The sequence below is a fragment of the Mastomys coucha genome, unplaced genomic scaffold (genome assembly GCF_008632895.1).
Source record: "Mastomys coucha isolate ucsf_1 unplaced genomic scaffold, UCSF_Mcou_1 pScaffold16, whole genome shotgun sequence".
Taxonomy (NCBI): domain Eukaryota; kingdom Metazoa; phylum Chordata; class Mammalia; order Rodentia; family Muridae; genus Mastomys; species Mastomys coucha.
The window spans coordinates 37,031,871-37,058,028 of record NW_022196898.1 but is presented as its reverse complement, the minus strand read 5'-3'; the positions used below and the strand labels follow the sequence as shown (position 1 = coordinate 37,058,028).

Below are 26,158 nucleotides of genomic sequence, written 5' to 3'. Positions count from 1 at the left end.
TTTTTGTTTTCTTTGAGACAGGATTTCTCTGTGTAGCCTTGGCTGTCCTGGAACTCAATCTGTTGACCAGGCTAGCCTCGAACTCAGAAATCCGCCTGCCTCTGCCTCCCAAGTGCTGGGATTAAAGGTGTATGCCACCACCACCCGGCTTAGTCAAATTTTTTTTTAAACCAAGAAAAACAACAAAGCAAAAGCTTACTGAAGTATAATTAGTATAATATTCAGCCCTTTAAGATGTACAGTTGAGTGGTTTTCACTATATCTATGAGCCATTATCACTATCTAATTACAGAAAAAAATATATATACACACCTTTTCCCCCATTGTTGAGTCAAACCCAGCACCATGAGTTAGGCTGGTAATCTCACTGAACCACTAAGCTACATAGTCCTACACAGTCCCCTGAGACAGACACTAAGTAACTTAGGCTGGCCTTCTGTTCCTCCTGCCTCAGTCTCCCATATTTGTGAGATTACAGGCTTGCACCACTGAGGCCAACTCTAATTATAAAATGTTTTCATCATTTCCCATGCCCCAGGTCCCTTCCCTTTCCCAGTGAATTGTCATTGACTTTCTTTTGGTGTCATGGCTCTGTCTGCCTTGGGTGCTTCAGATGGGAGATCTGACACGTGGCTGCCCAAGCTGACTTGATTTGTGTGTCATCAAGCTTTGTCTGTGTTTCGGAGCCCTGCTGCTTTTGACGGCTACTACCCCACTGTGTGGACAGCTCTCCTTTACCCAGGGATCAATTGGTGGATATTTGGAGCTTTTACAAACAATTCTGACATGAATACTTATGAAAGACTTTTTGTGTGAATATATTTTCAATACTCTTTTCTTAAAGGTTTGCTTTTATTTGATTTGTTTTAAGTGTTTTGCCTGGATGTACTTATGTGCCCCGTATCTGTACAGGCCAGAAGAGGGTACCAGCTCTCCTGGAACTAGAGCTACTAATGATTGTGAGCCACCATGTGTGTGCTGGGAACTGAACTCAGGTCCTTTAGAAGAGCAGCCAGTGCATTTAGCCCCTGAATTATCTCATTTAAAATATACGTCTTCCCAGACAGGGTTTCTCTGTGTAACTCTGGCTGGTGTCCTGGAGCTTGTGCTGTAGATCAGGCTAGCCTCAATGAACTTTTGGTTCCTCTGTCTTCAGATGCTGGGGTTGCAGGTGTACATCTCCACATCTGGTTTTATGCAGTGCTGGGAATCAAACCCAGAGCACTGTGCTTGCCAGACAGGCTCCCTACTAGCTGAGCTCTAGCCCCAGTTGTTTTCTTCTAAGAGTTCTATAGTTATGTTTTTTCATTTAGATTCCATGAACCACACTGAATTTTTTTCCAACACTGGGGAGGCTAAGACAGGAAGTTCACAAGTTCAAGGACAGTTTGTACTACGTAGTGAGACTCTGTCTCAAAAAATAGCGGTGGTGGCACACACCTTTAGTCCCAGCACTTGGGAGGCAGAGGCAGGCAGATTTCTGAGTTCGAGGCCAGCCTGGTCTACAGAGTGAGTTCCAGGACAGCCAGGGCTACAGAGAAACCCTGTTTCGAAAAAACAAAACAAAATAGCATTTGCGTGTTGGAGAGATGATTCTCGAAAAAAGTACACAAGTAAATATTAAAATTAAAAATAGAAATGGGAGTGGGGGAGCTGGAGATGGCTCAGCAGTTAAGAGCACTGACTGCTCTTCCAGAGGTCCTAAGTTCAATTCCCAGCAACCATATAGTAGCTCACACCCATCTGTAATGGGGTCTGATGCCCTTTCTGGTATCTGAAGACAGCTACAGTATATTCACATACATAAAATAGTTCTTTTTTTTTTTTTAAATCAGCATTTGCATATGTTGTATGACAGGGTCATACCATTCATACAGGCTCAATGCCATTCTTTTCTTTCTTTTTTTTTTCGAGACAGGGTTTCTCTGTGTAGTCCTGTCTGTCCTGGAACTCACTCTGTAGACCAGGCTGGCCTTGAACTCAGAAATCAGCCTGCCTCTGCCTCCCAAGTGCTGGGATTAAAGGCATGCGCCACCACTGCCCAGCTGTCATTCTTTTCTAAAAGTGTGAACTTCTGGTTTTTCTCAGGACCATCTTCTGAAGTCACCCACTTTTTCTTTGCAGGGATGCAGCCTAAGAACTTGGGCATAGTAGACAATCACCAGACCACAGAGCCACTAAGTTATATATCCTTAGTCCCTGGAGTATTTGTTGTTTTGTCTGAGACGGGGTCTCATTTGCCCAAGCTAGCCTTGACTGTGGAGTGTAGTCAGGGCTGGTCTTGAATATACTGCCTCTGTTCTGTGCAGAGATGACAGATGAATGCCATCATGCATGGATTAGAATACTTTTTCAGCTGGCTGGCACTTGGTATTTGTTTCTGATACTCCCACCTGCAGAGGCTCTGTATGTCAAATTGGGCCTTGGTAGTCAGGCCCAAGTGAATTAGCTTGAGCTTATTGGGGACTGTTAGCGGGAGGCCAGTGTGGCCAGGGAGGCATGGAAGGAGACAGCGATGGAGTCCTGTGATGCCCTTTACGGTTTAGCTATTGTGACATTTCTCCGTGTGGTATGTGCGGCTGAGCTCGTGACTGGTTGTGTATTGGTGGGGGTGGGGTGTGTGGTCCTGCAGCAGGACGGTGTCAGAGCTCTTTGGTGAGTATGAGATTTTTAAAGTGCCTAACCACTGAGCATGCAGAGAGACTAGGATCCTGGTATATTTCACTGTCACCCAGGGCGAGGCAGCACTGTGACATGTTAAGGGGGAGGAGGCTTTGAGTGAGATTGAATGTGACAACGACACAGATACTGGGTGACAGAATGGAACAGAGCAGAGGCAGGCAGGCGGCTGTGCCAGGAAAATGTGGGCGCCCAATAGATGCTGCTGAGTTCAAGGGTCAGACAAGTGTCTATCGTTCCATCCTCCACAGACCCTGGTAGATTCCCGGAAGCAGGGAAACTTTCTCCCTAGAAAGGGGACATAAGGAGCTCATTCGGTAGCTCCAGGCTTCAGTGCAACACAAACTGGAGCTGTGTACAATAGGGGGAACGAACTTGGACTGGGCTCTTCTCAGCCTGAGCTGTCAGAGTGGTTCATTAACTCAAACCTGAGCATGTCTTCCTCCTCCTCTCTGTCCCCTGTGGTGGAAAGAGAGAAAGAGAAGCTACTACCACTTGCACCAGCCTAGGCAGGCAGACACAGTGGGCCTGTGCTCATGGCAGGTAGAGGCTGTTGAGGGATGTATCTTCGAGTTCTCACAAACTGCACCCCAGAACCTGAGGGCTGTATTATAGGAATAACACAAAGGTTAACAAAAGAAATAACATTTTATTAACAGGAAATCAAGAGGGCAGCAAGGCAGGAAGATGGAAGATGTGGGGTTGGACAGAGAGCGGCCAAGGCCGGCCTGCAGATCTATGGGAACACCCTGGAAGTCAGCTCTGAGGTGACAAGATGGCAAGACTGCTTTCGTCCTGTAGGGAGCTGAGATGACGAGTTCTTCAGCTGGGGCCTGGGAGCCTCCCTGCTCCAACCCTGAGAGACTCGACTCTATGTGGGGGACAATGGAATGTGTAGTAGTTCTGATAGGGAAACAAAAACTCCGAGTTCAGAAAGTGAGAATTAAAACCATGATTAGGGCCACACAACAATCAGGTTAGAATAAATACCCCGGTGACCCACATAAGAAACACCGCAAATGGGGAAAGGAGATTTGAGGTGTGCATTTAGCTGTCATGGACATCGGTAAATGCTGCACCTGAGTCGAGGCTGGAACCTGATGTAGGGTTAGAGGCTGTTGAGGGGCGCAGCACAGAGGGACCTGGGCTGTAGGGGACCGCAATGCCCATGGCTTACGAAGGGGAGTTGGGGCAGACAGCCTGACCCCGGCTTTGGAAGTCTGTGGAAAGGAAGGGAGATAAGGCTGTTGGGCAGCGCTAAGAGTACTGGCAGATACTGTGGCAACCATATGAAAACAGTAGCGACACAAAACCATGGTCCTTTCCAGAACTGAGTGCAGGTTCCTGGTTCCCAGGGATGTGGTAAAAGCCACCCAGCTGGACCTGGAGCATGGCCCACTTCAGCCAAGTTGGACAATTCCTCTTGGGCAGGAGGGTCAAGCGTTGTGGCCTGAACTCTAGTCTGCAGGGAACAGAACTGGTTAAGCGCAGCAGCCAGTCTGCCTCCGTCACTTCCGAAGGAACTTCTTGTTGAGCAGGAAGATGAGAAGGTTGACGTTGACTTTGGCTTTGTTAAAGAGTTTCATGACAGCCACACCCTCATACTGCAGCTGCAAGAGGTCCTAGGAGGGAAGAAACAGGGAGGCGGAGTTAAGAGCCTCTGGAAGTGACCTGGCCAGGCTATGACACACTGTCACACCGCCTGACAGCTGCCCGGAGCACCGGGCACTGAAGCAGGGCATTCAAAGCCCACTTTGCAGATGAGAAAAACAGGCCTGGTGATTTGAATAAATGTCAAGCCAAGTGGAGCCAGGACTTGAAACTGGGTTTCTTACTCAGGGCAAACAACAGAGAATCTGTACTGAAAAATCACAGCTCTGAATCAAGCTGTGGTGGCCCACACCCGTAACTCCTGCACTGGGGAGAATGTGGCAGGATAGTTACCAATTCCAGACCAGCCTGGGCTATCAAATAGATCCTTTCTCAAAAACAAAGAAACAAACAACAGGTAGGCCTGGAGAGATAGCTCAATAGTTAAGAGCACTTGATGTTCTTGCAGAGAACCTGGATTTGGTTCCCAGCACACACATCAAACGTCTTACAACTGCTTGTAAATCCAGTTCTAAGGGATCCAACATCATCTTCTGGCCTCCCTGGACATCTGAATGAATGTGTGTATACATATACACAAATAAAAAATAAAATATATCTTAAGAAAAGCAAACCAGTAAATATGGCTGGGCATGGTGGTGCATGACTTTAATTCTGGCACTTGGGAGGCAGAGATAGGCAAAACACTATGTGTTCTAGGCTAGCCTGAGCTACAGAGTGAAACTTTGTCTTAAAAAAAAAAAAGAAAGAAAGAAAGAAAGAAAAACAAAATAAATATAAAAGCCCTGATTCACTGGATGTGCAAACCTGTAGCCCAGGAGGCTGAGGCAGGAAGATGGCCTTGAGTTTAAGCTGTAGCCCAGGAGGCTGAGGCAGGAAGATGGCCTTGAGTTTAAGCTGTAGCCCAGGAGGTTGAGGCAGGAAGATGGCCTTGAGTTTAAGACCAGTCTTAGCTACAAAGGACACGCTACCTCAAAAAACAAAAGGTGGACTGGAAAGATGGTCCAGGTGTGAGAGGCCTGCTGTTCAGTCACGAGGAGCACAGTTCAGATCCCAGCACCCACATCCCACAAAGGACTGTAACTTCAGCTGCAAGGGATCTGATGCTCTTCTGGACTCCATAAGCACATAGGTGCAGGCACTCACCCATCCACAAATAGATCAAATATACTTTAAAACAGACAGACAGACAGACAGACAGACAGACAGACAGACAGACAGACATGGGGTCTAAGGGTGTGTCTCAGCAGAGAAGGTACTAGTGGAGTGAGAACCTGAGTTGGGATCTTCAGTGCCCACAGTGGTGTTCACTGTAACCCAGCACTGAGAGGCAGGGACAGGTAGAGCCCTGAGGCTCACTGGCTAGCCAACCTACTCAGTACAGTGAGCTGGCAGTCAGCAAGAGACCCCGCATTTAAAAAAAAAAAAAAAAGTAGAGGAAGACTCCACATGTCAACATCTGGCCTCCACACGTCCATGTGAGCACATCCACACCCTCCACCCCGCACGCACCCCTTACACCCCAACACCAACAACGGAAAACAGGGCTGGGATATAGTTCAGTTGGCAAAGTGCTTATCAGAGACCTGAGCTGGATATGTAAAAATAATACTTTAAAAATATGGGCTTGGGGGTATACCTCCGTTGGAATAGTACTTGTCTAAACTGTGTGAAGCCCAGGTATGCCATAGATCAGATCAGTGGTGGTAGCACACGCTGCAATCTCAGCAAGATAATCATAAATTTCAAGGTCATCCTCAGCTAGTGATGGCCATCCTAGGTGACAGGAGACCTTGTTTCAAATTGAAACGAAATCATCCCCACACATTAGCTTGGACTGAGGGCAGTTCCCTTAACCTTTTAGCCTCAGAGACTACAGAACACATAAACACTGCAGAGTGACTCGAAGATTAAACAAGGCAGTGCAGAGAACTGAACCAGGGGTGTATTTTGTTTTCCAGTGTTGGGATTTAACCTTTGATGCCACGTGCGCTAAACAAATTCTCTACCACTGAGCTGTATCCCTAATTCATTCTCTCTCTCTCTCTCTTTCTCTCTCTCTCTCTTGATTTATATATTTATTTTATGTATGTGTGTTCAGAATTAGGACCTCTGGAAGAATAGTCAGTGCGGTGAGAACACACCTGACTCTGCCTCCCAATACAGAATTAAAGATGTGTGCCACCATGGCCAGCCTTATCTGTGCGTGTATATATCCATGTGGTCATGCACACCACAGTACATGTGGAGAGAGCAGGGGACAACGTGCAGGAGTCAGTTCTCTCCCTCCATCGTGTGGGTGGCTTCAGGGATCGAAACCCAAGTCAGAGGCTCTGTCAGTAAGTAGTGAGCTGCACCATTGCCAGCCCTGGGCCTTGAAGTTTTGATCCTCCTGCCTCAGACTCCTTGGTGCTTGGACTGCAGACCTGCACTCACGGGCTTGGCTCTAGCAGGCGCTGTGATTAATGATTTTACCTGGTAGTGGAGCTGAAACTTCTCCATGTCCACACCCAGGAACTTGGCATTGACGGCAAACCTTCCCGCCTCGTCTCCAGGAGTGATGTTGAAGATGACGTTTCTGAAGCTGTGAGGGAGAAGAGTCAACTCGGGGCTCCCACTTTCAGAGCCCCACCCCCACTCCTCTGCTGCTCTTTGGGGCAGTACTGTCCCACTGAGAGCCGGGTTTCCCCTTTGCTCCAGTGCCAGGCAGGCCCTGCTCACTCTTCTCCTAGTTTGACCTCTGCCTTTTTAATCTTTTTGTCTGGCTTTGTTCTACCAAGCTGTTCTCACTTCCCAGCAGCAGGAATGTGTCCACTGCCCTCCACTCTGCTTTAAGATGCCCCATCTCCCCACATCCCCTTTAGCAAGTTTTTCCTTCTTTCCAACCCAGTGCCCTGCTCAGAGCTTCATCCCAGCCTTGTCCCTCCCCGGAGACAGGAAGAATCTGACGTTCTGTCCCCCAAAGACATACTGAGAGACAGGGAGATCTTCAATTTCCACCAAGACGCCCTTTTCCAGGAGCTGGGCGGCTGTGTAGTGAAGAGACGGCTGCTTCTTCCCCTTCCCAGAACTCCTGTTTAGAAGAAAGCCGGGAGACAAACTTTCAACACTGGCTGTCGGCTCTTGGTGGCTGGCAGGAAGATACCAGGCCCCAAGGAACCTCCCTGCTGTGGGAGATGATCTGGAACCACAGATACCAGGGTTAGGAGCAGGCAGTACCACACTAGGGTGAATTCCTAGGCAGGGTTGGGAGATGGCAGGGCAGAGGTGGTCGAGGAGTGGTGGGGAGGGAACTAAGAGCTTAGGGTTAAGCAGGACGGTGGTGGTGCACACTTTTCATCCCAGCACTTGGGAGGCAGAGGCAGGTGGATTTCTGGGTTTGAGGCCAGCCTGGTCTATAGAGTGAGTTCCAGGACAGCCAGGGCTACACAGAGAAATCCTGTCTCAAAAAAAAAAAAAAAAAAAAGAGCTTAGAGTTTACACCACCTACTTGGGGTTGGGGGCCAGGTGGTCAAGGCAGGCCTGGATGTACTGGTTGTAGTAGTCACCCTGTTCCTCATAGAAGATGGTTTTTGCGTCTAGGCCCTGCAGTGTGGTCCGGAGTCTCAGAATCTCTGCCTTACGCCGTTGCCGGTGCCTGCGCTGGTTGCAGATGTCCTGACGGTGGGGGTGAGGAAGCAGGTCAGTACCCTTCATAAATCCTAGAACACCTCACAAGGCTTACTGTGGGGACGTTAAAGAGAAATAGGAAGAGGCCCTGGGGCAGGAGTAGCTTAGGGTAGAATGTCTGCCTAGCATACAGGTTCCATTCCCAGCACCAGGACATGGCCACTGGAAAGACAATCCAAGCATAGTACACACACCTAACTAACAGCCCAGACAGGAACTCAGAGCCTCTCTCCAGGCTACCATGTCCAAGTGGAAGAGAGCTGGGAGGAAATCTGTCTGTCTGCTTAGTCCCTGGACCTTTCCTTCAAAAAAACCCCAGAAGGGTCTAGGGCTGAGATGGCTCAAGGGTTAAGAGCACTGTCTGCTCTTCCAGAGGTCCTGAGTTCAATTCCCAGCAGTCACATGGTGGCTCATAACCATCCGTAATGAGATCTTGTGCCCTCTTCTGACCTGCAGGTATACATGCAGTACAGAACACTACATACATAATAAATTAAAAATCTTAAAAATAAATAAATAAATAAAGAGAACCCTGGGCCTTCCACAAGCTGGTGGCAGTTTGGGATGGCACCCACTGGAAAGAAGTCTGCCTTTGGAATGCCAGCACAGTGGCTTTGCAACAGCCCCCATGTAGTCCTGGCTTGGGTTATCACCTTGGCCAGCTCATCCACAAGTCCCTGGTAGCAGTCACTGGCCCTGACCAGCCCCAGGCCCTGTAGCCGACGCAGGTTCCGCAGGACACGTTGCTGCTTCTCTGCCAGGGACAAGAGACTGTGTGCCATCAGTGAGTGGTGTCGTCGAAGCGGTTCTGGTTTCTGGGTGTCACAGGCTTGGCGCCAACACATCAACTGATGATGGGCCTCTTCCTGGGAGGGCAGCAGAGATGATGAGGGGGTCCTAGGCCCTACCATTCTACTTCAAAACTCGACAAACTTCAGAGCTTCAGAGCCCTAGGCACATTCCTACCTTCCCAGCCTGGGGGATAGGGGGTGGCGGTGGGGTTGGGGGTGGTGGAGAACACACAGGCAATGACATAGAAGGTTCTTTTTTTTTTTTTTTTTTTTTTGGTTTTTCAAGACAGGGTTTCTCTGTGTAGCCCTGGCAGTCCTGGAACTCACTCTGTAGACCAGGCTGGCCTCAAACTCAGAAATCCACCTGCCTCTGCCTCCCAAGGGCTGGGATTAAAGGCGTGCGCCACCACCGCCCGGCAAAGACAGAATATTCTTAAGGACTTAAGGATCATCTATGGTGGCCCAAAGGATAGTATAGGGGAGAGAGAGAGAGAGAGAGAGAGAGAGAGAGAGAGAGAGAGAGAGAGAGAGAGAGAGAGAGAGAACACTCCTTTAGGCTGCTCCTTCAGCTTGTAGCCTCTGGTGTCAAGGTCAGACAGAGGCTCGGTCTTCCATGTGCCCACCGGCCTCTGTGGCAGACTAATAGTGAGATGGAGTCAAAGGCTTAGCTGTTGTGGACTGTCCTGGCTACTCACACGCTCCCTGGGAGCCGAAGAGGTCAGGATCTCTTCCAGGGAATCCCCAGGGTGGAACTGGATGAGGTCGGCCAGCATCTGTTTGGTGCTGCAGGGAAGGGCAGGGTGAGGACCAGGAAAGGTCTGGACAGAGTAGGCCAAAGAGCCAAGGATAAGTGGATCCTCCCCCAGGTCTGGACTGTTAGGGATGCCCAGGATGAAGAGGGGAGGTGGTGTCCCCGAGAATGTTCTCCCCCAAACTGGCCTCCTCTGATCCTTCAGCCCAAGTATGCACTCCTTCCCGGTAGCCACCCCCCATGACTGACCCCTCCCTCTGGGTAGCTCTCGGCTTGTGTCTCCAACTCTTGTTGACAGCGTGTGAATAAGTGGAGAGCTGGCTCAGGGACCGATGATCAGCCCGGCCCCCTGTGCTCCATCCTGACTGAGAAGTGTGAAGTGAGTTCCAGGCCTGGGTTGGTAAGGTGATGGTCCCAAGTCTGTACGAGCCTGACACTGTCTAAGTTCCATGCCCCAGACTCACGTAAAGATGGAAGTCGTTCAAAAGAACTGAGCGCACAGAGCTGTCCTGACCTCCATATGTGTGCCATGACATGTGCTCCCCCTAATCACCCATGTACATATTATACAGGTGGTCCCGTCTCCAAATGTAAATAAGCCAAAGCACAATCTCCAAGCACCCGCTGCTCCAGGCTCCTGATCATCCCTGTGTCTTTAGCTATGACTCCGAGGGAAGGCTGAGCGACTGCCCAAGACTAGCTGATGCTATTCTGAGCAAAGCAAATGTGAGCTAGGCTTCAGGGAGAACTTTTTGAAGAATGGGGTTGGGGGAGGGGCAAGGAAGTATGACAACTATGACAACCCTCCGAGTGGGGCCACTGGATAGGCATCGGGGCTACCTGGGAGAGCCTCCACACCCACCTCAGAAGCAGGCTTTGGTTGCTGTTGAGGTCAGCATCTGTCTCCAGCCCTTCAAACTTGTTGGTGAGTGTCAGGGACACTTCGAGCCTATTCAGATCCACATTTCCTTCTGTGGCTATGTTGTCCCCTGTGATGGGGTGAGGGATGAGTGGGACAGGCACACAAAGATGGGGTCACAGTAGAGGTGCTCTTCTGTATACCTTTGGGGAAGCCCTCCCACACCATCCCGTGGGATATACTATGCCCTCAGCCTTGATACCCATGGCCCTGAGTTACTATCACCAGGCCTCTGTATGACTGATCTCAGTCTGGGTACGAGCTGGGCCTTGCACCTTAGATGTGTTGGTAGGATCCCACTGACATTGCCCCTACGCTGCATGCCAAACCCCTCTCATTCCAGAGTTCCAGAGCTAGACCCCTAGACCAGACCTAGTCGACCTTCCCCTCACATCTCTTCTGTATGACTGTGTGGCCATAGCTTGGCCTCTTCTACCATCAACATCTGTGCACTGGCCATGGGAATGTGAGTCTGTGTACGTCAGTCATGGGGAACAATAGAGAGGTATGATGAGCTGTCCTCTGACAACCACCCCTGAAGTCTCTGGAAGCCAAGAAGACACACACCAATGAGGTCAGTGATGGTGGGCGGCTCCCCAAGGTCCTCTAGGAGCTGGTGCAGTGGGTCTTGGTGACCTGGGGCCAGCTGGTCTTGGTGTTCGAGCAAGAGCTGTGGATGGTATAGGAAAGAGGGTGCAGGGCTAAGCCAGGCTTCGTTTTGGGGGTTGGGGCTCAGGGTTCTGGGTGGACTTCCAGCCTAGCCCTCCAGTGCTGACCCCTTACCCTGTGTGTGCTGATCAGCTCCCCTACGGTGATGTATACCATGGGTTTGGCTACAGCCACCATGTCTGAGTACTCATCTATGGCGAAGCGCTCCTCTGGCTCTGGCACCCGGCAGGCTCTGCAGATGAACTTCCTATTCCAGAGAGAGGGCACACCAGAGTGAACTGGGCCAATACGCTTGCCACTTAGGTGGCTACCATCCACGGCAGGTCAGTTCTGATGCTTGTCTTGGCCCCTGCTCTGCTTTTGTCTGCTCTCAGTGTGCCACTCAAGCTAGCTCGCTGATGCTCCTCTCTGTCCCTGGGAGGCTTACTGCTGCCTGCTTCCATATACCCTGTGGCCCTGGCCTTTTCTTCTTCAGACTCTAGGGAGTAGAGGAAGAAGTGGACCATGGGAAGTGGAGAGAGGTCCAGGGAGGAAAAGGGTGACAAGACCCGAGACCTGAACTTGAGATGCAAGTCCTCCAGGTAGCCATTCAGGACTCGAAGGTGCCGGCTCTCCCCGGAGAAGATCTTGCCAGCAGCAGCGTGCTGTAGGAGCTGAGCCACGGCTCCCAGCGCATGGCGCTGTGGGGCGGCCAGGGTGCTGCCCGCTGCCATGGCCACAATGTCAAAGGCATCGGGAGCGACCACAGCTGGGTTCAGGAAGCGGTAGTACAGCAGGTTCCCAACCACCTGAGTGCAGAGGAGAAATTCCAGAAAGGTCTAGACAGCCATAGGTCCACATTCCCCACTGGGGGTGGGGGTAGGGCCAGGCTCAGCACACAGGATGGGCCCGGTTCTTCCTTTGGATACGTATAACATCGTTTGTCATCCCATCTGTGTGGGGATCATTGGCAGAAGTGGACAGAGGAGGGTCTTGGAGGTGGCAGAAGAGACACAACACTTGCCTTGTAGATGTCCCTCTCTGTGGCATTGGGGAACTTCTTCTCCAGGGTTGTTTTCAGGACTTTGGCCATATACCGCATGCCATACCTTAGGAACAAAATAGGGATGTTGTGGCTCTTCTCATCCCCGTCCCAGACTCAAGGTATGAGACTAGCAGCCTCTCCCCTCTAACCTCAGCTCCTGGAGAGCTGAGCCCACATACATTCCACCTCTAGTGCCCCCTGCTGCAGTCTTCTACCCCTGGGCCTTTGCCCTTCCTCCTGTTCCTGTGTAAATACCAGGGACAGAGCCCTATTGGCCCCCTACAGCGCTCCCTGCCTCTAGCTCTTTTTGAGGCAGGGTCTTGCTATGTGGTACAGGCAGTCCTCAAATTCATGATCTCAACCTCTACCTTCCAAGTACTGCTGTTACAGTTGTGTGCTGGAGAACCTTTTACCTGAGCCCCTCTCGTTTCCCCACAGACCACTTCTGCTTACTATATACCTCACCGTCCCTAGGGAGGCATGTTACGCTGTCTCCTGGGTACCTGACAGCCCAGGAAGCTCCAAGGCAGCCAACTTTGCAAGCTCCCAGAGGTCCTGAGTAGCATGTCTGGGCTGGGGTAGGACCTGACTGCCTGCCTACCAGCCTGACTGTCTATTCTCAGCCATTTTCTTCCCATCTGCCCCTCTGTCTCCTAGTGGGGAAGACTGGAGTGGGCACTCAGTCTCACAGGCGTTTTGTCAGAGCAGTGATGTTATTACAACCTGAACTTCTTTGTCAACTCCTGTGGTCGGTTTGCTACCACAAAGCTAACCAGGCTGTCTTAAAAGCTACCTCCACATCCAGCAAGCAAATGGAGATTTAGAACTCATTGTGTATTTCTCTCCTTAGACTTCAGTTTTTTTGTATTCTCAATTGCAAAGCCTCAATCCAGCTCTCCAGTTTGGGCCTGTCTCCGCTTTGGCACTCAAGTTTGGTTCTCGTCCTTAGTGCTAAGAACCAAGTCCAGAGGCTGAATGATGTAGACAATACTTGCTCACAGTTTCTCCTTTTTTTTTTTTTTTCTGAGACAGGGTTTCTCTGTGTGGCCTTAGCTGTCCTGGAACTCATCTTATAGACCAGGCTGGCCTCGAACTCACAGAAATCCTGAGTGCTGGGATTAAAAGCATCCACCACCACACTCAGCTTCAAATAGTTTTCAACAAAACATTTACTGAATTATTATTATTATTATTATTATTATTATTATTATTATTATTATTATTATTATTTTGTTTTGAGACAGGGGTCTCATGTAGCCTAGGCTGGACTCAAACTTGGAAGTGTAATGTTTGTTTATAGCTCTGACCACCCTGCACCCACCTCCAGATTACTGGCTGAAGAAGAGAACTTGGGGCTGGAGAGATTGATCAGTGGTTAAGAGCACTGGCTGTTCTTCCAGAGAAAGATTCCCATCACCCACCTGGTGGCTCACAATCACCACTAACACTAGTGTCAGGGGATCTGTCACCTTTTTCTGGCCTCTGAAGGCACCAGATACACACATGGTGCACAGACATGCATGCAGGCAAAACACCATACACACTAACAAAAAAAAATCTTTAAAAGGGCCAGATGTAGTGGTATATGCCTTTAATCCCAGCACTCGGGAGGCAGAGGCAGGTGAGTCTCTGTGAGTTTCAGGCCAGCCTGGTCTATATAGCAAGTCTCAGGACAGCCAGGGTTATATAGAGAGACTCTGTCTCAAAAAAAGAAAAAAGAAAGTACAGGGTTGGGGGGGGACTGTAACTGTGAAGTATGTTTGAAATACTAATTTTTTTGACTTTGTGGGCCAGAGAATTCCATCTTTTCTCCAATTGTTCTCAGACAAAAGTATGTCTCTGTTATTTTTGGATTCCCCCTTGACCGGTGACATTGTACCAGCCACACAGACCCATCTGTAATATCCCAGCTCAGTTTGCTGGCAAGGGCTTCAACACATCTGAAGCTGCTCTAGGCCCCTCTGGCTCCCTCCTTTCCCACCCGCTTCCCTCAGAATGTCACGTGTGCTGCTCTCCTCTGCCAAACCAGCCTGGCCTTGGGGAGGTGGTGACACATACGGAATGTGGTCCACAGATGAACTGATGGCGACAAAGAACTTCTCAGTCATGGTGAGGAGATTGCGCAGGGAGATGTCTAATCGTCTCTGCACTTCAGAGTGGCTCAGAGCCTGCTCGGGGGTGACGTCATAGGGGAGATGGCTGTGGGCAGAGAGGTACAGTAAAGCTGGTGTCCCCTTTCTGTTGCCTCTCTTCCCAGGCTTTCCCATCAATTCTTCGATATGGTCTTCTAATTCTTCTATAGGCTCAAGACAGAGCATACCAAGAGGAAGAGCCAGAGAAAAAGACAGCACTCAAAAAGAACCACAGCAGTGAGGATTCACAGCAGGGAGGGAGGAGGGAGGACTACAGCAGGGAGGATACAGTGAGGAGGGAGGAGGGAGGACTACAGCAGGGAGGATACACAGCAGGGAGGGAGGAGGGAGGACTACAGCAGGGAGGATACACAGCAGGGAGGATACAGTGAGGATGGAGGACTACAGCAGGGAGGATACAGTGAGGAGGGAAGACTATAGCAGTGAGGATTCACAGCAGGGAGGGAGGAGAGAGGACTACAGCAGGGAGGATACAGTGAGGAGGGAGGACTACAGCAGTGAGGATTCACAGCAGGGAGGGAGGAGAGAGGGAGGAGGGAGGACTACAGCAGTGAGGATTCACAGCAGGGAGGGAGGAGGGAGGACTACAGCAGGGAGGATACAGTAGGGAGGATACAGTGAGGAGGGAAGAGGGAGGACTACAGCAGGGAGGATACAAGGAGGAGGGAGGATTACAGCAGGGAGGATATACAGCAGGGAGGGAGGACTGAAATGGTGAGGATACACAGTGGGGAAGGAGGGAGGAGTGCAGTAGTGAGGATGCATAGGGAGGAGGGAGGAGAGAGGACTGCAGCAGTGAGGATACACAACAGGGAGGGAGGACGGAGGACTGTAGCAATGAGGATATACAGCAGGGAGGGAGGACTGCAGCAATGAGGATACACCACAGGAAGGAAGGAGGAAGGACTGCAGTGTGAAGATGCACAGTGAGGAGGGGGGACTCAGGTGCCACCAAGCAGCTGGAAGAGCAGGGAGAAATGCCAGCCAGACTCAAAGGCAGATATCAAGGTACTCCTATCAAAATCATCTTTTCCAGCCATGGTAACAGAGAAAGTCAAGGCCCAAATCCCCGGAGGCAAGGCATCATCTCTGCTTGTATGTCACCTTCAAATACACCCAGGCTTCCCTACAGAGCAAAGCATGCCCTCCTGTCCTGATGGCTCACCTGCGCTGTCCAGTCTGGGCCTCCACCTGGTTGATCCAGCTCTTATAGATGTGGACAGGATCTGTGTGGATGCTGACTGACCTGTCTTCTAGCACGTCCTGGATGACCTTGCCGAGGATCTCCTGCAGAGCGCTCTGCCCCCGCCCATTGCGGTAGAACCTCACCACCAGTCTCACCACTGTGGGGTTGCCTGTCACCACATCCTGGGGCTGGTCCACCTTTGACCTGTGGTGCAATAGGTCATTGGCCTCGTGCTTTTAAGGAGGACAGAGCTGCAGAGTTTTGTCTGTTCAAGCCAACTCTAGTGCCCACCCTAAGAATGGTCACACTGTCTGGGGATTCTTCCTGTTAATAGGCCAACCTGCAACCCCCACTGTGCTGTTGCACTCTTACACACTTCCTATACACTGAAGGAGAATGGCCTCCTGATACCATTCTAGGTGTCAACAACAATGACTGCCACCTCTGACCCGCCCTCCCTGCCCCCCACACCCGGACTCAGGAGAGCATACTTGATTTCCTCCTGCAGTGCCGTCTTGAACAGCTGGAGCAGAAGGTAGGCCTCCCGGCGGTTGGAGGCATAGTTGTACAGACTGAAAATCACACCTTCCATGAACTTGGTAGTTTTGTTCTGGGGCATCTGAAAGATCAGCTTGGCCAAGTAGATGGGCTGAGTCTGTGAATGATCGGGGAGACAGAGGGGCTGGGTATGGTCTTGCGAGAATTAGCAATCAGATGATTGCTTACAAAGGTTTTCCTGATGTGGAGAAAGAATCACCTTCTCAGGGCACTGGAAATTATTCCAGACTAATGGGGAGAGGTAGGCTCTCCTGGGAAACAGGGCACAGAGAGAGACAAAGAGAACACCTCAAGCTCAGGAGGTGATGGGATGCTGTGTGTGCCAAACAAGCACTCATCACTGTGCTGCCCTCTCCCCACCTCCCAAAGCTCCTCCAGGGAAGAGCTCTTTGCTTACCTGCAGCAGGTAGAAGAGATGCTGGTAGGCTTCCAACTTCTGCCGTTTCTCTCTGCTCAGTGACTTTAATCCCTTCTGTTTGTCCAGGATCATCATGTCCGACAGTTGCTCCTTATTCTTCTTGGTCAGCTTCTTGCAGTGGGAGACTACCTCCTGGATGTGGGTGTAAGGGCAAACCAACGAGGCTGAACTGGTACCAAGCATGAAACACATGGCCCAGATTCGGTGTTGGGGAGAGCCAGGGCTTATGAGAGGAGAGGAAGCTCTTGCTACTGCCCACAGCTCCTCTTGGCACCTCTGCTTCCCCAGGTGTCTTCAGAGCTCTGGGCTGCCAGGGAGAGGCCCTATGCCTACTCATGGTTTTCTTCTCTAATTTCTTATCGACTAATATATGATCTTGTGGGGGAAGATAAGATAGCATCATCAGCCTGCTACTCCACATCTGAATGCAATTTACAGGAGCTTTCTTATCTGTCTCTGCATTCTGCCAGGGAAGAGATCAACTCCTTACTCCAGCGAGCTAAAGGGGAGACAGACTTCAAGGTTAACTGGTCACCCATGGCCCCTGCACTAGGACTTGGCAGAGCTGGCCATCCCCGTTCTACCCACAGGGTTCTTTCTCCTGCTCTACACACATCCGATGACTGTCCAAAGGTGGAGGGCCATAGGCACAGGGACCTGTGCCAGGTGGTAACCTACACACATCTGAATGACTGAATTACTAGTTGAAGAGGCAGGGCTCCCCGTCAGGAGCAGCAGGACTGGGGGAGGGGTGGCTCGGGGCATCTCACCTGCAGGGTGATCCGGTTCTTGACAAGCAGGCCAATCTTGATGTCCATGAGGTTGAGGTCCTGCTCCAGCTGTTGATTAGAGCGGATCTTCCTCACCACCTCTTCCTGGAGCTTCAGCAACTCCCCTTCAGCCAAGAAGTCCTCCTGACTCTGATTCAAGAGGTGAGCGAATTTTCGGACCACACAGAGGGGAGGGTGGCGTGCGTGCACTGGCAGGAGGGGAGACATCAGTCAGGCAGGTATCATCCAGCCTCGGCCAGCATCCGCCCCATGATGATCACGTGTCCAACCCCAAGTCTACTGATGAGCTGTGGGATATCACAGCTGTTCTCTGCCCCTCATGGACCTACCAACCATGTTGGCCTCTCCAGTGACTTTCCCCACCCAGGGCCACAACCCTTCTCCATGCTCTGCAACGGCACCCTGGTTCTATCCCACCTGATCCCCTTCCTGCTGGGCTGACCTGTCTCTCGTACCCCCCACCTGTCATTTACCCCATAGCCCTGCCTGCTACATGTAGTACTTGTAAGGAGTGTCCGTGAGGTAAGGTGGTCAATATTTTGTAGTTTTTTTTTTTTGTTGACCACCGCCTGACGAAGTGGTCAATTTTATAATGAAGAGAAAAAACAAATAACAACAACAAGAAGAAGAAGGGCGGTGGTGGCGCAGGCCTCTAGTCCCAGCACTTGGGAGGCAGAGGCAGGCAGATTTCTGAGTTCGAGGCCAGCCTGGTCTACAGAGTGAGTTCCAGGACAGAGTGAGAGCCAGGGCTACACAGAGAAACCCTGTCTCAAAAAACCCAAAACAAACAAACAAACAACAACAACAAACAAAACCCAACAACAAACCCCCCAAAAGAAGTCTTTGAATTAAGCTTCATGGAACAAGACGACAACACATGCCATGTTCACTATGATAGAGGCAGGGTTCCTTATGTCTTATTGCTGCTTTGGTCCCCCTGTGGCAGTACTGTTGGGCAGCCCCAGCTAGCCTTGAACTCAGGATCCGCCTGTTCTGCAGGTGCCGTCGGGTGCCATCTCATGTGTGTGTGTCTGTGTGTGTGTCTATGCACTACTCTAACAAAGGCCGGAAGAAGGCATCAGAGCCCTTGGGATTGGAGTTACAGACAATTGTGGGCTATCCTGTATGGGTACTTGGAATTGAACCTGGGTCCTCTTGAACAGCAGCCAGTGCTCTTAATCACCGAGCCATCTCGTCAGCCCCAAATCTAAGTGGTTTAAAAGGGCAGTGGTGGCACATGCCTTTAATTCCAGCACTTGGGAGGCAGAGGCAGGTAGATTTCTGAGTTCGAGGCCAGCCTGGTCTACAGAGTGAGTTCCAGGACAGCCAGGGCTATACAGAGAAACCCTGTCTCGAAAAAAACCAAAAACCAAAAACCAAAACCAAAACCAAAACAAAACAAGGGCTGGGGAGATGGCTCAGCAGGTAAGAGCACTGACTGCTCTTCTGAAGGTACTGAGTTCAAATCCCAGCAACTACATGGTGGCTCACAACCACCCATAATGAGGTCTGATGCCCTCTTCTGGTGTGTCTGAAGACAGATACAGTGTACTTATGTATAATAATAATAAACCCTTGGGCTGGAGCAAGCAGGGACTGAGCAAGCGGAGTTGACCAGAGTGAGTGGAGCCAACCAGAATGAGCAGACGGCCTAAAAATCCAATTACCAACAACCACATGAAGGCTCATACAGCTACAGTGTACTCACATATATAAAATAAATAAATATATCTTTAACAAATAAAAATAAAACAAAACAAAAACCCAAAAAAAAGCCTCAATGGGTCCAACACTGGAGCACCCATCTTAAGAATGAGCTTCCAAAGGCAGAGAGGGGTAGGTGCTGTGCCCCAGGTTACCCGCTAGCAGTGAAAGCAGCAGTCATATTTGGAGGCTGAGTGAATCTAGGCTCTGTGGCTAGAGGGGATCTAGTAAGGGATCCAGGGAAAGAAGCCACCGTCAGATTCTGCATGGCTGCTCCTTTGAGAGGGGCTGGCAGGAGAGATGTTGGCGAAATAAAACTGAGCTTCACTCCTACGCCAGAGGCTGTGCAGTCCCACCTACTGTCCGCAGGGGAGGGGGGAAAGGCCAGCGGCAGATGTCAGAAGCTGGGAACGAAGTGTGCCTGGAGTATGGCACACCATGGTGTCTTTGCTTTCTGTAAATTCGATACGAATTAGAATCATCTGAGAAGGAACCTCGGCTGAGAAAATGCCTCCATCAGACTGGCCTGTAGGGAAGTTGTTGGGCATTTTATGATTAGCAGCTGATGTGGAAGGGCCTGGTCTACTGTAGCCAGGACAGGTAGTCAGTCCTGGGGTATATAAGAAAGCAGACTGAGCAAGCCAAGAGGAGCAAGCCAGTAAGCAGTACCCCTCCATGGTCTCCACTTCAGTTCCATCCTACCAGGGTTCCTGCCTGGAGTTCCTACCATGACTTCTCTCAATGACAGACTGTGGCACTGTGGTGTGGAGGTGTAAAGATGAAATTAACCCTTTCCTCCCCTCCATGTTGCCTTCGGTCATGGTGTTTCTCATAGCAATAGGAACCTAATTAAGACAAGGTGTGTGGAAGTACAGGAGAGGGGAAAAGGGGCTGGGGGTGGGGGGATGCCGTGGCTAGGAGGCTGGACCTCAGGCAACGGGAGCCACAGCACGTTAATAGAAGAATGGCGAGCAGCAGGGCTGTTCAGCCGCAGTGGAGATGCTACAGCCCCACGAAGAAGTGGTCAGGGTGACCTGGCCCAGTCAGCCCCGAGAATCAGGACCTCAACCTCATGGACACCAGAGTTCAGTCAGCGGGAATCTGCTTAGGCTCAGGATTAGTGGATTAAAATGGTTGCAGAGATGACAAGTGAGCACCTCTGATGGGAGGAATCCTCAACGCAGAGGCCACCACACCACACAATACGGGAGCCGATTCTGCGAGGATGCTGGGGCAAGGAAGGTGGAGGAATCATTGGAGGAATAACTTTCCCCCAGGAATACTAAGGACTGGAGGAAAGGAAGAAAGATAAAGGGCAGGCAGAGCTGAGTAACAGCAAAGGAGATGGTGGGGAGGGGAGGGAGGAAGCAGCCCATGCTTACTGCCAGAGGGAGGAGGACTAAGCGTGAATCAGCCCGAGGCCCCCACCTGAAGCACAGAAAGGAAAGGGCCCTCCTGCTCCAGGAATCCAGAGCAGGCGGTGAACACGGAGATAGACCAATGAGCTAGTTGACGCCCAAGGCTGGAATTCTGGACTTGCAGGACAGGGACTAGGCTGGAAAACGGACTCTACCAGAAAGTTCTTGCCACACACGCATTAAAATGGACCTGCATAATATGAAAAGCCAGGCATGGAGGCGCACACTTGTAATCTCAGGCTGGGAGGTGGAGACAGGAGGGTCCTGGGGGCCTCACAGCCAGCGCATGAGCCAAAGAAAATGGCAAAGTTGGAAGAAGTTCAAGGAGAGGAGAAAGAACCTATCACAGGGGAATAGATATGCTAGGCCTGCTCAGAAAGACCTGGTCAGAGGAGCCTTGTCTATGACAAAGCTATGTGCTACTGGGAGATGCGGGACTCTCTGCTCCCCAGATAACCTGATGATGGCCTCGCCCTTTCCTGCTGTGCATCCTCAAGGGTGACACAGAGACCTGTCTGGCTCTGGGTTTCTATCTCCCCAGCATACCTAACATCCTGTAGTCATCACGGGCTTTCCTGGCTCGGAAAAATGCTTGAATCTTCACAACGGAGTCAACCTAGCATGGACACAAGGAAACAGGGTGGCTGTCCTTCTGCCGTTACGTACTATGCTCTCATCTATGAGCACAGATGGGTGTGATGGGGGCGGCACTCACGTTCTTCTGGAAGTATCGCAGACGCCTGAGGTATTGCCTCCGAGCTGCCCACATTCGGGCCCAGGCCTGGATCTGAGAGGAGAGACACTACCTTCAGAAGCTCAGGCTGAGACCCCACCCTCAGGCCCTGACCAATGCAGCCAACTCCAGGGCCACAGGAGGTGACAGGAGGAAAAAGTGTTCCAAGGCTCCCTCAAGAGAAAGGAGATGCCCAAACCACCATAGTTACCTTGATTATAGCATCCAGGTTTGCTTTAAAATACTGCAGCCGCTCCTGGTAAGTCTTCCGTTGTCTATAACCCCTCCAATGAGCCTGCCAAGCAGAAGAGGGAACCCTAGCAGATGTCCTTGAGCTCACTGAAGAGGCCAGCTTGATTCCGGGCTCTTTATTGGTGGTCTGAATGGGAATGGCCCTGTACAGGCTCATATATTTGAATGTTTGGTTCCCAGGGATGCAGCGTTTAGGAAGGATCAGATGTGGCCTTGTTGGAGGAGGTATGTCACTGGGGAAGGTGAGCTTTGAGGTTTCAAAAACACACATCAGATCTAGTCTCCATCTCCAAATGGTGGGACAGATGTGAGATTCTTAGCTACTACTCCAGTGCCTGCCGGCCTGCTGGCCTCCATGTTTCCTGCCTGATGATCATGGATTAACTCTCTAAAATTTAGTCTCAGCAAGCCCCCAGGTAAATGCCTTTTTTTTTTTCCTTTTTCTTTTTGGTTTGTTTTTTTCAAGATAGGGTTTCTCCATGTAGCCCTGGCTGTCCTGGAACTCACTCTGTAGACCAGGATGGCCTCAAACTCAGAAATCTGCCTGCCTCTGCCTCCCAAGTGCTGGGATTAAAGGCATGCACCACCACCACCTGGCAGGTGAATGCTTTTCTAAGTTACTTTGTCATGGTGTTTCTTCATAGCAATAGAAGAGAAACTAAGACAGAAGAATGGGGAAGGGAAATTGGCCTTGTTCCCAGAGGTCTGCCGGCTTTCTGAGAAGGACTACCTACCTAACTAATACCTTCTCATGGAAACTCAGATGTGAGACATGGACCCAAAAATATTAATAAAGCACGAGTGCTCACCAGCTTCAGAGAATGCACTATGCCCCTCTCCAGCCCCTGCTCACCAGAGAATGCACCATGTCCCCATACACTCTGCCAGCCCTGACCAGACTCCTACAACATGTTTCACAGGCTGCTCAGATGTAGTCGGGCCTGACCACCTCAGTTCAATCTCCAGGACGAACACGGTGGAAGGAGAGAACTCACTCCCATGAAGGTATCCTCTGACTTCAGTGTATGCCATGCCCTGCACCCCACATCCAATATAGACAAAACCAAAACATGCCCCCAGTCTGGATTAGTCAGTGCTGAGAATGTTGGAGGTCCAGCAAGATGGAGTAAAGTCTCAGGGCATCTAGGCTGCCTCACTTCTGAGATTCACTTTCTCAAAGCTGAGTGAGGCAAGTGGCCATGGTGATGGGCCGCATCTGTCTATGTGCATGCAGACCCTAGTCCAGAATCAGACCAGACTGTAGCCTGGGCCATGACTGAGCCAGTGTTGACACCAGTATCCAAGGGAGCCTCTGTCACACTGGAGGCGTAAGCAACTTCCTCCTAACTCCTCAGCCAGTATGTTAAGCAAGAGTCCTTACAGAGGAAGTGAATACTGCAGGGGTTTGAGCAGAGTGCACAACCCTTAATCCGAGGGAAGTAGGAGCAGGAGGCCAACTCCGGGGTCTGAGCCTTCACTTACTACTGCAGGCTTAGGTCATGCCACCCCATAGCTTCATGTTTCTCCCTTTGGGCTCCCCAGGGCTACCAATCTTTGTGTCTTTCCTATACCATCAAGTGCCAACCATAATCTAGTTCTTTTTTTTTTTAAAGATTTATTTATTTTATGTATATGAGTACACACTGTAGCTGTACAGATAGTTGTGAGCCTTCATCTGGTTGTTGGGAACTGACTTTTAGGACCTTTGCTGGCTCTGGTAGACCCCGCTCACTCAGTCCCTGCTCTCTCTGGCCCAAAGATTTATTTATTATTATATCTAAGTACACTGTAGCTGTCTTCAGATGCACCAGAAGAGGGCGTCAGATCTCATTACGGGTGGTTGTGAGCCACCATGTGGTTGCTGGGATTTGAACTCAGGACCTTTGGAAGAGCAGTCGGTGCTCTTACCCTCTGAGCCATCTCTCCAGCCCCATAATCTAGTTCTTGAAATGGAGAAACATGGCTACTCACTTGTAGGTTCTATGCCCATTTCCCAACCTTGCCCTGTGTCCTGGGGAATGTGTGGTAGGAACCGAGTACCAGGAAAGCTTACTAAACAAAGGATCCTTACTGCCAGAGGGAGGAGGCCAGCGTCCCTGTGAGGCTCTCCACATCATGTCTGACAAGGGAAGCTTCTCCTTATTTCTAGCTCACAGAGTGCTCTGGCTACCCTCCTAGCTACTCTCCAGCCCCAGTCACTGGCTGGTCAGCTCCAAAGGCCCTGAGGGCCATGCACAGGCTAGAAGAATGGAATGCCCACTGGAGAGGACCACAGACACAGTCGTTAGCTAACGTCCCTCAGGGAGGGTAGACTTCCTTTCAATCTAGCCCATGGCCACTCCTCACAAATCCTGCTCCAGGGAAAACATCCTCCTGATGTTTGAATCTCCATTCACGCTTCCTTGGAGGGTGACAATGATGCCAGTAGCTGGAACGTATGTCCTGCTTTTACTGTACAGAAGCTCTAGACATTGCTTATTAATCCTTCCTTACTGTCCTGCAAAGCAGTACTGCCATTCCATCTTTCGGGGGAGGAAAGGGAGGCACAAACAGAAAGAAAAGCTTATAAGGCCATACAGCTAAGAGGTCAGGGAGTCGGGCTTCAAACCACAGTAGTTTGGCTACAGAGTCCACAGCTTTCATCACTATTGCCCAGAGTTCTAAGAACCTCCCATCCAGGGCAAGGGCAGGAGGGAGGACACCCAGTAATTCCTATCTTTCCAGGCATGGGGAAACACCAAGGTTGCTACCTGGATCTTGATGACAGCTGGGAGCAAGGTCCTGAAGACATGGGAAGACTCAGCAAACTTCTGGCGAACAAGGAAGCCACGAAGGCGGGCCTGGAGCTTGATGACCAAGCCAACGTTGGCCTTCCAGAGCAGTTGGCGGTCGTGGGCAGCGGTGACCTTGGTGATGACTGACTGTGGAGATAGCAGTCCTCTGGTAGATAGTGGCCTCTTACCAGGCACAATTCCCCGCCCTGGCCAGAACCCTGCCAACCTGAATCTCCTCCCAGGTGAGATGGGAGGTATTGAGGTGGCAGCCGGGGGGAGGCTCCCAGGTGCCCTGGAAGGTCTGCAGATGGAAGTAGTAGGCAGTGCCATCCTTCATGTCGTGTTGAACCCAGAAGGCTGTGTCCCCTTGAAGAGAAGCTCAGGTGAGCCAAGAAGGCTCCGAGGAGGCCAGAGGCAGGCAGCACAGAGCAAGGTGAGGCCAGAGCTATTACCAGGGCGTTGCTTCTTTGCTGCTGCACCTTCCAGCGCCTGCTGGTAGCTTTTAGTGCAGTCAGGAACTATCCCTCGGAGGGCCACGTTGGGGTTCCTCAACACGCGCTCTGTCTGGGTTGCCTTGCCCTCTTTGATGGCCTGGTTGATAGCAGCCACACCAAGGGCTACTGATGGGCATCAGGAGAGAGACGTCAATCCTTCCAGAGTCCCTCCCCCGAGCCCTGTCCTGTCCAGTGGGGCTGGACTCAGGAGGCACACAAAACCACCATGGCTGATGGGGGGATGGGGCGTGTGAGGGACGACACAGCTGTCCATGGAGGCAGCAGCAGGCAGCTGCACCGAGGAGAGGGAAGGAGAGGCGGCAGCCAGGGAAGGGCTCCTTCGGGACGCAGGTTCTAAACCTGAGTATTTTCTGTCCAGCTGTGTGCCGGGAAATCTACCTTGTGGTCAAAGCGCCCTCCTGCTCCAGTTCTGTCCTGCCTCCCTGTGCTTGTTGGTTGTGCCAACTTGACACAAATCTAGATCTATCTGGCAAGAGGGAATCTTGAGACCAATTCCCATTGGACTGGCCTATGGGCAAGCCTGCAGGGCATTTTCTTGATTAACAATTGATGTAGAAACTCGCTGCGGATGGTACTACCTGTGGGAAGGTGGTCCTGGAGTGTATAAGAAAACAGACTGAGCAAGCCACGAGAAGCAAGCCAGTAAGCAGCACCCCTCCATGGCCCCTGCCTCCGGGTTCCTGTCTTGAGTTTCTGCCCTGACTTCCCTCAATGATGAACTGTGATGTGGAAGTGTATGCTGAATAAACCCTGTCCTCCCCACGTTTCCTTTAGCCATGGTGTTCATCCAGCAGTAGAAAGCTAACTAAGATGCTAAGGCAAGCTGGCGTGGGGGCCCCTCCCTGCACAGCTGCTGAGCTCCACTCTCCCCCCTCCTAGTGCCCCATGCTGCTTACTTCTCTGAGCCGTGTTTGTGTCCTCGTTGGCTCTGGCCACTCCCTGTCGGATCTCCTCCAGCCACAGAACAGCTCCAGGGTCTCCTGTAACCTGGCAAATTGCAGGAGAGGGGAAAAAAAAAAACAACAACAAAAAAAAACAAGATCCCAAACTGATATCTCTGGGCCCCCACAAGCCCAGCAGCGGAACCAAAGTACAAGCAGACCCTGGGGCAGGAGGGAAGGCTTTCTCTGTGTGCTTCTTCCTGCTCTGTGGAGTCAGGACCCTGTGGCCTCCTTGGATGGCTGCCAGGCACCGAAGGCTCTTTTCTTACTCTGCTTTCCGAGTCCTCAGCATGGACTCAGCTTAGCCTCAGGGCTCTGTGTGGCTTTCATGCCCTCAGTGTGCAATGCCTTCTAACCGCTCACTCTATTTGCTAGACTTTGTGCCTTAGCCATGGCTGGGACACCTACCTCACAACCCTCCCCATATCCCTCTACAGCATTCTCAGTCCTCAGCCAGATCCTGGCCCTGACTGTACTACTCCTTCTGGCTACACATTTCTTATCACCAAAAAGCAATAGGAAGATTGTGTGTACACAGGTCAAGTAAGCCTGTGCTTCCTATGGTCTGAAACCCAACCCAACGCCACAACTCTCCTCACCAG

At 51.0% G+C, this 26,158-nt stretch overlaps 1 protein-coding gene across 1 annotated transcript in view; it reads right to left on the bottom strand.

Moving 5' to 3' along the window:
• Positions 1-3,308: 3,308 nt before the first annotated feature.
• Positions 3,309-26,158, bottom strand: part of Iqgap3 (IQ motif containing GTPase activating protein 3) — a 43,276-nt gene continuing 20,426 nt past the window's right edge. The window contains exons 16-38 of the mRNA XM_031374335.1: positions 25,512-25,602; positions 24,553-24,720; positions 24,327-24,466; positions 24,077-24,247; positions 21,286-21,369; positions 21,057-21,128; positions 20,888-20,957; positions 17,199-17,407; positions 16,408-16,560; positions 15,944-16,107; positions 15,432-15,656; positions 14,172-14,312; positions 12,093-12,177; positions 11,645-11,877; positions 11,204-11,336; positions 10,988-11,090; positions 10,364-10,490; positions 9,446-9,533; positions 8,613-8,825; positions 7,781-7,947; positions 7,262-7,363; positions 6,766-6,874; positions 3,309-4,301 (exon numbers count right to left, since the gene is read on the bottom strand). Of these exons, the coding sequence (XP_031230195.1) occupies positions 4,188-4,301; positions 6,766-6,874; positions 7,262-7,363; positions 7,781-7,947; positions 8,613-8,825; positions 9,446-9,533; positions 10,364-10,490; positions 10,988-11,090; positions 11,204-11,336; positions 11,645-11,877; positions 12,093-12,177; positions 14,172-14,312; positions 15,432-15,656; positions 15,944-16,107; positions 16,408-16,560; positions 17,199-17,407; positions 20,888-20,957; positions 21,057-21,128; positions 21,286-21,369; positions 24,077-24,247; positions 24,327-24,466; positions 24,553-24,720; positions 25,512-25,602 (3,162 nt within the window). The 3' untranslated portion in view covers positions 3,309-4,187. The remainder of the gene's footprint in view (positions 4,302-6,765; positions 6,875-7,261; positions 7,364-7,780; positions 7,948-8,612; positions 8,826-9,445; positions 9,534-10,363; positions 10,491-10,987; positions 11,091-11,203; positions 11,337-11,644; positions 11,878-12,092; positions 12,178-14,171; positions 14,313-15,431; positions 15,657-15,943; positions 16,108-16,407; positions 16,561-17,198; positions 17,408-20,887; positions 20,958-21,056; positions 21,129-21,285; positions 21,370-24,076; positions 24,248-24,326; positions 24,467-24,552; positions 24,721-25,511; positions 25,603-26,158) is intronic.